Genomic DNA, 12116 nt, shown 5'->3' on the forward strand with positions numbered 1-12116 from the left:
GGATCCAACAAAACAACTTCAGAGGAAGATGAGAAGGGAAAACTCTTATTGGAACTAGGCTAGAACTAGTGGAATTGGCTGGTCCCAATGGTTTTAGAGTTGTACTAGTCTAGTTTGGTGGTTCAGATTGGCTAAGGTTGGTCTTGTATTGGACTAACCTTAAAACACCAAATTCATTAGTTCTCTAATAAATTGATCAATTCTAAAGAATGTAGTGCAACATAGCTAATGATCACCAAATAATAATTTTTTAATAAAAAAAATACTGAAAAGGAAAAAAAAAATTATTAACTCGAGGGCCCTACAAAACCTAACCCTAGTAATTAATGGTAATATTTAATTTTTAAAGTTAAAGTAAAAGTTGACATTCTCCTTATCTTTCCTTTTTGAAAAGGAAGGTTAAGGATAATGTTAGCTTCTACTTAAATTCTTAATATTAACATTAATTGTTTCGAGTTGTTTCAGAGTGGTTCCAACTTCATTCAATTTTGAGAAAGTCAAATTTTAGATCCCATTCAAAACTTAGTGGTTATTGTTTGAACCGCTTCTTTATAATGAGTCCTAGACTTTGACTTCCAATTCTTTAGGTGCAGTATTGCATAATCATATTCCTCGTGAGACTTTGCAGCAGAAGTTGATCTTTAATACATTGCAAGCACTTGACCTAGCATAGGGAACCATCAGCTACCCCTCTCAAGATGGTCCCATAGCCCCTCAAGAGCTATCCATCAAGAGCTATACAATACAAAAGAACCACTAGCATATGTAGTGTTGATTTCGGTTGTCTCCGGTTCAATGGTGTTACATATTCTCCCTCGCAGGTATGGGTGCCCACGAGATCATCAATTAAATCAGCCCTCTCATCCCATTCGTGGATTTCCTATCAATCACCACATCTCAACATGCAATCAATGCATTAGATATAATCATAGTATCAGAGAAATAGTCCAGATGCCAACACTTTCATTTCATCGTAATAACATAAATTGATTGTTATCACAACATTTTGAATAGTAAAGATCTGCATACTCTTGAATTTCATAAAATTTGCATGCAATTACCCCATGTTTCACATCATAAAATACTCTCATAAGTTATAACATCAACATATCAACATCAAGGATATATCATGACATCTCATAATAAATGAACCACGTGTCAATTTACATCATGATCCCTATGCATATCATATCCATCATGAGAATTCAACATCATTATCATAACAAATAAATAAATAAGAACCACATATACATCGTTAACCTCTCATTAGAACTATATACATTTACCACATACCATCATATCACGAAACATCGTTAATATGAGAATCATCTCAATACTTATCAAATATAGAACAACAATACACTTTAAGCATTCTTATCATGAATTAATTTCATTTACTTGTATAAACAGTTCAACATCCCTCTAGGATCTATGTGAGGATGTGGTCCAACCCTGAACAGGATTATGTTATCCCATGAGTACTATTAGTGTCATGTTTTCATCAAGGTACCAAATACTTTTTCAATATACATTTCTTGTTCTTTCTATTAGGAAGTTAACCATTACATCATAGGTATACTCATCTAAGTACATCATTAAATTTCAAATGAGTCTCATCATCTTGAGCCTTAACCTCTTGTTGAATATTCTTCCTTCCCCAAGGACATTTGAGTCAAATTCAACGTTAAGATATTATCGTTTGTTAAATCATTTAAATCATCAATATCATGTTAAAATTCCATGATCACTATACATATTGTGCTTATCCAAATGGAACACATACATGAGGTCATCCTTATTTAAGTCTTAGGTTATGCTTAATCCACTTGCATGAAGGCTTAATCCATTGTTATGCTTCCATTGTAGCCTAGTAGGTCAAGATACTTGGCTCTTACTAGAGCAACTTGGGTTCAAGTCCCCACAATTGAAATGATGTGCTTGTTGTCTCCTAGTGATTTATCCATCACTTGCATGATTTTCATTGTGAATTTTGGCTTATCTCATCAAGTTCCCACTTGATATCTTTTATCATAGATTCATCCATCTTCAAGTTAGACCAGGGATTCTTCCACCTTAATTTTCACTCATTAAATCTTTAGTTTATAGTTTGAAATGATTGGAACCACTACCACCATTACCATCCATAAATGATTTGGTATGCCTAATATTTTTGACAATAAATTCTTTATCGATAATCAATTTATACTTAAATTTCTTATTAACTCAAAATACCACACACACAATATATTAAAAATAATAATAATATAAATATTCACACTTCCAATAAATAATAAAGTAAAATAACAACTTATCAATTTCAACATAATATTTTAATATTAAATAAAAAAATTCAATTTTTATTACTCATTTCAACATAATACTTTGATAATAATTAAACAAATTTAAGCTCTATTATCTAATTTATTAAATGACTAAATCCACATTATATAAATTCCTTCTCATTCCTTAAAACTTGGTGAGTCATTTTTATACTATACTTAATACATGTTTTATATAATATAAAATAACACTCATTATATATATATATATATATATATATATATATATATATATATATAAACCTTTACTTATAATTTTAAAATTTAATTTAAATATATTTTCATAATACCACATCCTGTAAATACTATTTTTTCTAATAAAGAATTATAGTCATCCATAAATATTGATTATAACCTCAACCCATTATATAATTTATGTTAACGAGTTATATGAATTACATGGTGTCCATTATATTGTTTTAATATTAATGTATATGTATATTATCACTTCCATTAAATATAAGCACTAATTTTAATAACCTTAATGCATTAAGGTTAACACATGCAACCTATTAAGTTTTTTTCTTTAAAAACTCGTCTTGCCTTAAAGCAACCTCTCCGTCTCTCGTCTTTCACATTATCCCATGTGCCCAACACCTCTTTTCTCTCTGCCTTATTATCATATATCTCTTAACGACATCAGCGTTGTGATGTTTATTACTTGTATCTTTCTATGTGGAGAATTCACCAATATGGCAGATAAATAATTTGGCATTTAGCAAATTGGCAGGGTTTATAAAACAACAAATTTTTTTATTTTTTATTTTTATTACTATTTTTGTCTCTCTTATTTACTTTTTCTTAGCGAATTCCTATAAGTGGTTTTGTTGAGTCTATTTTTGACACTCACAATGGTTTTGATTTGGCTTTTGGAAGTACTCTGGACTTTGACTAAATCACATTTTGGGGCTCGTCTTAGCATAAACATCATGCATATGATGCTTCTGAGGTTTCATCGATCTTGAGGATGCGATAATGTTCACCATTGATTGCTTTAAGAAAATGGACGAGGATTAACTAGATTTGCCTTCATAAGTGAATATTTTCCACTAATGCAACCAATGTTTTCGTCAATGTAATAAACACAACACTCCAAGAGAGGGTATAAGGATTATTTCCACGTAGAAAATCTTAGTCAACACAATATGAATTATGTAATTCCCCAACGCCACAACCTAAACAACGAGTGACGATACATAGCAAAACATGTATTGCAATGAAATTTATTATGAAAGTATACGCTCCCATGAAAATATCATATAGAAGCAGGATAAAGCATTTAAGGATGGTGTTTCCTTATCCGCATTGGCTTTTGGAAAACCTACAGTCAAGGAGTTTGGATTTCTTTTCTGGCCTCTAAAGCGGTTACGAGGCAAACGAGCCCCTGGCCTTGCCAGACATCTGGTTAAGACCACAATCTCATGATGTATTGTCATAACCCCATTTCTCAAGAATAATTTATATATATATATATATATATATATATATATATATATATATCTATATATATATATATAGTCATAAGGTTTTACATAACCGGGATTACCCTTTGCAATTATATATACAATTTCCTATGATTCATTTACCTTATGTCACTTTATGCATGCCAATTGTCATACGGGTATGGTTTAAGGGATTGGTGTACTACTTTTTAACTTTACTAAAAATCTCTGTAATATGTTTTGGACGCATGTTAACCACACGACAATGGTTCCAGGGGTAACTTTATGTTTTCCCTTTAGCCATCACATGGCACCCCTTATCCATTACTATGAGAATTATCTCCTTCTCTACTTCGTACTGTACGAGGCCAGCAGGCTGTCCAGTATTTTCGCCTTGCATCAACGGTGGAGGGCACACTTCGTAATCCAATGGTGACAGATCGTCTCTGCGGGCTGCCGCCTAAACTAATGCTTGCCTTGGGTGATGGGATCATTTTTTTGGGAACTTTCTCTGTGGCTTTGCTCTGGTTCAGTCCATGCATTTTGTCTCAGAGATCCTAGCTCATAGACCCTGTTCAAATGCCAGAGGATTTGTTTCCAAACCCTTCAGGTAGATAACCACACAATGTCTTGTTCCTTTTGTAACCTTTTGGCTATGCATTCTTTTCGATTTACTGATAAACATCTCAATTATGCTTATGCATGATGCGTCTGCAGGGTTATTCGGTAATCGGGTCCTCCTACATCACTGGAACGAGTGTTGTTCATTCGTTGGCTGGAGTTTTCTTTAGTGGTAAGTGTCTTGGCAAGCATGAGGATAAATTCCTTGAGTTTTTGTTTTACTGCAGTTTGCATTACTTCTATTGTTGTCTAACATGTGCTATTCGGGTTGCTCCTTGTACAGATTAGGCACCTATTCTTCACACGGCCTAAAGACTAAGGAAAACCCCAACCCTGTTCTGTTTTGAGTTCCAGGTATGGGGAATCCTACCGGCCACGGCTATGTCTGTTTTTCTTCAAAGTTTTTCTTGTGTTTAGAGGAGGGTAACCCTCTAGGTCACTTTTATTTTTGATTGAACCAGGGTGGGGAGGGTTATTCGTTCCCTCCAGGCTCCAGTTACCATGGACATGACAAATATAATTTTAGACTCTTGAATTTGGATGTCCGACTGCAATTCCTCTGCTCGGACAATTGTAATTGTTTATATATTTTAATCCATACCTGTGCTTATTTTGCTCATGGCATATTAGGCTCCTTGTTTACTAGATTATAATTTATTGTGAGGGTATATTGCTTTTAATGATAGAATATTTTTTCCTCATTTGTGCTTGTTTAAAGGTTACCGATCCTCGGCCTTTCTTTACAGGAATTTGTACTCATTTTTGTTTTATGAGTTCATAGTATTACACAATGTTTATCTATGTCATGTTTTTTGTTTGGTTTAGCTGCACATTCCTATACAGTTTATATGATGTTTTATGTAATTGAATGAAGAGGGTCTTATCCCCTAAGCTTACAACCTCCCTTGTTGAGAGGGTCCGAACCCTGCCCCTCAATTAGAGCGTTCTTTTGAATTAATTCCTGATTGCTTTCAGGTTATTAATACTTGTATGCTGGAAAGAGTTAAAACGCGGACAAGATAATAACCCTACCAACCTGCTGTTCCATTCTATTCCAAACCCAATTTTCCTTTTTGGGTGTTCCATTTGGCATAGATAATGTCCACAGAGCAAGTCTCCAGCTGCACCACTCCGCTTTTTGGCCTTCCTTATTACAGAGGAAATGCTCTACCACATCTTAACACAGCCTGCAATAATCTGTGCCTTAGATTAGGGTTGATATAGTTTGCGGCAAGCAGAAGTTGTTTTATTTTTATTTTTTCTAATTATATACACCTATGTCTCTTAAAGAAAGGGGCTTGGCCCAAAGGCTGCAAGCCATTACTGAGTAATGCTGGTCTTGAGGTGATTCCATTCACTTGTCTAATTTCGGGTCTACCTAAGCATTTATTTATTTCCTTCTTATTTACTGATTGGTATTTTGTTTGTTGCAGTATTCATGGGCAATGTGAAGTTATCATGTTTGATGTTACTACATGATTGACTTACAAGAATGTCCCAGCGTGGCACAAATATCTCTGCAGGTATCTCTTTTACAGAGGGGTTGGATCTCTAAGTAGAAATGAAGGTTCCTTAATTGTGTGGTGGCACAACTGCCTGAACCAATTAGCTAAATATCTTTGTGAATTTCAGGGTGTGTGAGAACATTCCTATTGTTCTTTGTGGAAACAAGGTTGATGTGAAGAATAGGCAAGTGAAAGCTAAGAAAATTACTTTTCATAGAAAGAAGAATCTTCAGTACTATGAGATATCTACAAAAAGTAACTACAACTTTGAGAAGCCATTTCTGTACTTGGCACGGAAGCTCTCAGGGTGAGCCTTTAATCTAGTTTTTGATGCTCCCTAATATGAATGTTATATTAAAAAATTTGCATTGATTCTATAATGGGTTATTTTTATAGGGATCCAAACCTTCATTTTGTGGAGTCACTGGCTCTTGTCCTCTTGAGGTTCAGATAGACCTTGAAACCCAGCAGTAGTAAGTAGAATGCTATTTTCTTATTATTTTTTGTTAACTTTTATTGAAATAATTTGTTCCATTTCTAAAAGATTGAAACTTTGGCTTACAATCTTTTATGTTGTCAGGTACAAGGAAGAAATTGTAGTAGCTGTGGCCCAACCCCTTCCAGATGACGATGATGATGCTTTTGAATAGATTTGTTAAGATGCTTTTGCATATTTCAGGATTGGCAGATTCAATTAGTTTTGTATCATTGGAGTTTGCTCTTGAGTTCCAACATTTAATTCTGATTTGTATTTGGGGCTTAGAATAACATTATCGCATCTCTCTATATGTGATTTGGGTACTGTGCAGATGTTTTCATCGGTGGAGTTGGCTAAGCTATCTTAGTTCAACTCCACTACAGATCTATTTTTATATGCTAAGACAATTTTTTCCGTTATATACTCTTGCACATTTTGCACAAGAACTTTTTGTACTCTTCAAATATTTCAAGAATGCTCAAGTGCCTTTCATTGTGTACTGTTGGGGGAATTCTAGTTGCGATGATTGTTGCTTGTAATATATTATGGCTTGTTAAAAATTTCTCTGAAAATTCTAGCTATGTCTGAGGATTTATTTTAACTCTGAAATTGGTTTACATAGTTGATAACTGTGGCTATCAAGCCTGCCTGGGTATTCTTGTGGGTATGTTGTTTGTCGAACACATAAAGGTATTGCCATTCCATTAATTGGGCTCTCGATTGATTTCTGCATAAAGATTCGCATTGTCTAAATCTAAAGTCATTTCCATTCAACAGTCTACAGATTATTCTTTAACTATAGTAAAACTGGGAGATGGAATGCTTATCAAAGCTAAGGTAGCATCTTAAATCCAAACTTATGACTCCCATTTGAAGTAGATATTAAAACTTTATAAGATGGAATGTTGTTGAAAAGTTGACAGTAATTAAATATGCTGGCTGGACATTACATTTATATATGGGTGGCCATGTTAAGCTTATGTCATATATCCCGCTGCAATTTTTTTTTTTAATATATGCATATACACAGCTATATAATTATCAACACATAGACATGCTTTATAAGGTTGATGGTCCTATATCATGTGTACATAATTGTCAACGCATGATTTATTCTCTATACGGTTGACAGGTCCGCAATTCCTATTCTTGTGTACACTCACATAATGACTCACTTTAAAACTTGATTGAAACAAGTCCTATAGCTGTACAACTACCCAACCGGTTGGATAGGACTGCGATGATTCCCACACAGTTCTCCATGAATCGAACCTGTTAGCAAATGACACGATCTCCACCCGATGATTCGTGTAATCCCCCAGGGCTATGAAATTAGCGATGTTGTGGTTTTTGTGTTGTTTGATACAAATTTATTTGGGTTAACATTAATTGAGCATTAACTTGTCTATCCCAGCCAGAGTACATGGCGTGGGAAGTCTCCAGCTGCCACCTCGGGATCCTTCATGTATCAACGACTACGAGACAAGAGAGGCGATCCTACTGCTGCCATGGATGCTTACTAGCTTACGCTACTCTTGGTGCTGGGTTGTAGTCCCATTCTTCCGTGGGAAGACCTGTAACTTGTTCCGCGTCTTGCCTTAGCTGAGGGCTTGACAGTCTCGGCTCTATGGTTTGGTTGCAGAGGACATGTGAGCGAGGTTTCAGAACCTAATCCCACAACCAGAATTTATCGACCGAGTAATTATTTGACAGTTTCCTTTCCTAGTTCGATTTGTAGATAGACCCATCATATATAGGATAAGTATTTACAATTCTTTAACCACAGTGTTTTTCTCACACGCAGGTACCCCCACTCCTTCTGTTTGGGTTGCGGATGGCATTGGAAGGAGTGGTGAGCGGATAACCATCCTAGATTCCACCGGTATGATGAAATTCCACTTTCTTTTGTTTGTAGGAATGGGATCTGGACCTGGTTTGCAGGCTATTCCACCTGATTTGTGTCTACCGCTTGCCAGAGCTCGTGGATAGGTCGCCCGGTTTCGGGTTCTGGTGAAGTTATCCTCGAGAGGGCTTTTGTTGTTTTAGTTAGATGAATATGAGGCTTCGTTCCTCATGGTTTGCTTTCTCTGAGGCGCACTGGCTGTGCATGCTGTTCTAATTGTTTACTTATACTAGGTCTGCCTGGAATTAACTTATGTCCCTAGGCGGCTTCTCCATTTTCATGGCCCATCTTTTGATAATGTAATATGTATTGTGTGCTCCATTTATTTGTCTACTAGACTTGGAACTGAACATGTAAATTTTTGTTGAAATCTTGAACATGTATTATGGCTTCACTAAAATGATTTATCGCTCAGATCTAGTTCTATTTGATTGTTTAGAGCTGTTTTCGACTCCCTAAATTTGTGGCTCTATACAACAGCATATATATATATTTATTCGGTTTCCAGCTTTACGTTTCATCCCGAAGAATTGATTTTCAGTGTTAACTCTGTCATTTGTTGTGCTTTCTGCTTAATCCAACCAGATGTATTTACTATTTTTAATCAGTTTGGGGGTTTGGCCCCGCATGAGAGTTTTCGAGGATTATGGCCCTGCCACTCACAACCACTGTAACCTATCTTCTGGTTACCACGTATCAGTGCGACGAAGACCCGAGACCCCCTGCCCATGAGTTCAACACTCTCCTAGACCCAACGGTTTCTAATGTGGGTGCATGCAGTGTAAACCACAGAACTGGAACCTCACCCGTTCCTGGTAGTGGAGATTTCCCTTTTTCATTTGGAGGAATTGTTCCACTAGAATTCCGGATTATTAAACATCACTTATTTTGTAGGTAGAATGTTTACTACTCATCCTAATTTGCAGAGGATTTATCTTTTTTTCTTACTCCCCATTCCCAGGGCTTATACTCTTAGAGTCCACGAATTTCCAATTCGACACGTCTCACAAGGGTTCCAATGCTCAAGCTGTCAAACCCAGGGCATATTCCATGAAGGAATCAACTTGACTTTATTTCCTTTTTTTTTGTTTTGGAAACCTTAGTGCTTAGCTCCATTTTCGTTCACGGCAAGGAGCTTATAGCATTCTATGAAACCTGTACTTCTATTAATTATCGCACTAAATCTTGTATGACTTGTTTGCTAAGGGTGTTTAACAAGGATGCTGTAACAGTTCTTTTCCCAACATAACCTCTACTATACAGTCCCCCTGTATTTAGGAATAGTCCAACAACAATTGTCAACTACAACCGCTCGGTAGCGTCCATAGCACTCGCCCACCTTCGTGGAGGTTTCGATTATCACTGCTACTATGATTTTTTTTTAAACAAACATTTATTAAACAACAGGGGAATACATCCTATGTATGTTTTTTCTTTCAGTTATCACCACCTCGGTGGCAGCAACAAGTTCTTGAGTTTTCTAACAGTAGTTGTTAATTCTATACAGTACATTTACCTTTTTCTAATGTCCTTACAGAATTACTTATAAATGTTTACTCACTTACCTGAACTGCTGTAGCTTAAAAGTACTCCAGAGTCGGGCCTCCTCTATTTCTCCCGCTTCCAATATGCCACCCAACCTTGAGATTCATCCTCCAGGACCAAAATCTCCCCCCTAGCTCCCTTGCTGGACGATTTCCCTCAGCAAGTTGCTGCACCTTCGTGTGTGGCTATCTAGTCCTCACCAGACTTAGCTTTTCTTTGTTTGTGTGTTTCTTTCCCTCTGCCTGTCCCTACAGTGCGGAACCCCCTTCCTGCCTCCTTTCCTCCGGAAAAAACCCTGTTAGGAAAGCAGTTAGGGTATATCAGGACACACAGCAACCACTTTGGCAAGTTTCCAGCTTTCCAAGAAACATTTTATTTTTAAGAAAAAAGAACTACATGAAATATTATTAAATCAAACAGATAATAATAGTCAATTCAGTTTACCAATTACCACAGTAAAATCAAATATTTACATTTATCCCGGGGCATCACAGCTCACGTGGTCTTGGAGGAAAGCATTTTCTGCTCTGTATTAATGTTGGCATGATTTAGATTTTATAGGAGTGTTCCGACATCAATTGTCAATCCTCACTTTTATATATTTATCACTTATATTCATGCCAATGCTGGGTAACTTTGGCTTTGAAGGAAATAGTTCTATGTCGTTTTATTGCTTAAGCATCACATTTTATCTGCTATTGGTTTGACATGTTTAATGCTCGAGCAATATTTTCTGAAGTGTTGCTTGTCTTCATGTCTGTTGGAAGAAAACCATGTCAGGCATGGAATGCTGCATTGTGATGTTGGTAATTACTGGTGTGGAAATGTGAATGTTGGACTGAGCACTCCACACACACAGCTTGTTATTATTTAATTGGCAAAGTAAACCTACAGATTTATAGGGGTGCCAGGTTTTGTTGGAACACAAAGTAAAACTTGGGCATAAATTTAGTAATGAATTGAATCCCCTCTTGCTAAACAAAGGTAATACTAGCATTTGCACCAGATGTTGCAAAGGAAATGCCGTAAGGCAAGAGATAACATATAACACTATGTAAGGCAATAGATAGCATATAATACTAATTAGCTAAGTAAGGCAATAGATAGCATATAACACTAATTAACACTTCTTTGACAATTGTTGAAAGACAAAAAAAAAAATCAACAAAAAGAAAGGACCATGCTATACACAATACATGCTTCTTAGCCTTACAAATCATGAGTCATATGTCATATAACACTAATTAATGCTTCTATCATATCACACTAATTAATGCTTCTTTGACAACTGTTGAAAGACAAAAAAAGAAATCAAGAAAAGAAAAGGACCATGCTATAATGAAAACAAATTAATGCTTCTTTGAAAAGTGTTGAAAGAGAAAAAAAGATCAAGAAAAGGCAAAGGACCATGCTATAATGAAAACAAATTAATGCTTCTTTGACAAGTGTTGAAAGAGAAAAAAAAGATCAAGAAAAGGCAAAGACCATGCTATAATGAAATCTTACTGCAATACATGCTTGCTTAGCCTTACAAATCACGAGTCTTATGTCATATAACACTAATTTAATGCTTCTTTGTCACCTGTTGAAAGACAAAAAACAAAGATCAAGAAAAGGCAAGGACCATGCCATAATGAAAACAAAATAATGGTTCTTTGACAAGTGTTGAAAGAGAAAAAAAAGATCAAGAAAAGGCAAAGACCATGCTATAATGAAATCTCACTGCAATACATGCTTCCTTAGCCTTAGAAATCATGAATCCTTAAGAAGGAAAAAAGAATAATCAAAATTCTTTAACATATTATTTCTATTTTTGAAAATTAGTTAGAGAAGCATTTCCAGACCACCATAGTTTTTCTAGCTTAATGGGTCAAGTAGGTTGGTAGCTTGACATCTATTTTGACAAACTGAATCTTCCCATGTTGTTTTGGGAATAAGCTAATGCCCAGTTTCATTATGAAGCTCAAGAGAATTATTTCTTATCTTAGAAATGTTCATTTTCTTCTTAACACTAGTAAAGATAGATAAATAATTATAGTTTTCAAGATTATAGTTGATCAACTCCATATAATATCTTAGTTTCCCTTTTCCCCTTATCTCTTTATAGCTCCATAAATCCTAAATTTGGGAATCCAAGTCCCATTTGTAAGTTGAAATTGACTTTCTATAAGTCCAACTATGAAACTTATATAATGCTCCTACATCATTATTTTATATTTATAAATATTTTGATTTTTAATTGTATATTTATTAATTAAATTAATTAAATTTTTAATATTTATT

The 12116-nt window shown here is 35.3% G+C and overlaps 1 protein-coding gene across 1 annotated transcript; it reads left to right on the forward strand.

Moving 5' to 3' along the window:
- The first annotated feature begins 4486 nt into the window (after positions 1 to 4486).
- LOC149229232 (GTP-binding nuclear protein Ran/TC4-like) lies at positions 4487 to 6557 on the forward strand. Its single transcript, XM_089380982.1, has 4 exons — positions 4487 to 4574; positions 5836 to 5854; positions 6035 to 6214; positions 6488 to 6557. Exons 1-4 carry the CDS (start codon positions 4487 to 4489, stop codon positions 6555 to 6557), a joined length of 357 nt encoding a protein of 118 aa, XP_089237108.1.
- Positions 6558 to 12116: the final 5559 nt, after the last annotated feature.

The sequence above is a fragment of the Pinus tabuliformis genome, chromosome J, assembly GCF_031772625.1.
Source record: "Pinus tabuliformis cultivar Carrire ecotype Pingquan chromosome J, CPIR1, whole genome shotgun sequence".
Classification (NCBI taxonomy): domain Eukaryota; kingdom Viridiplantae; phylum Streptophyta; class Pinopsida; order Pinales; family Pinaceae; genus Pinus; species Pinus tabuliformis.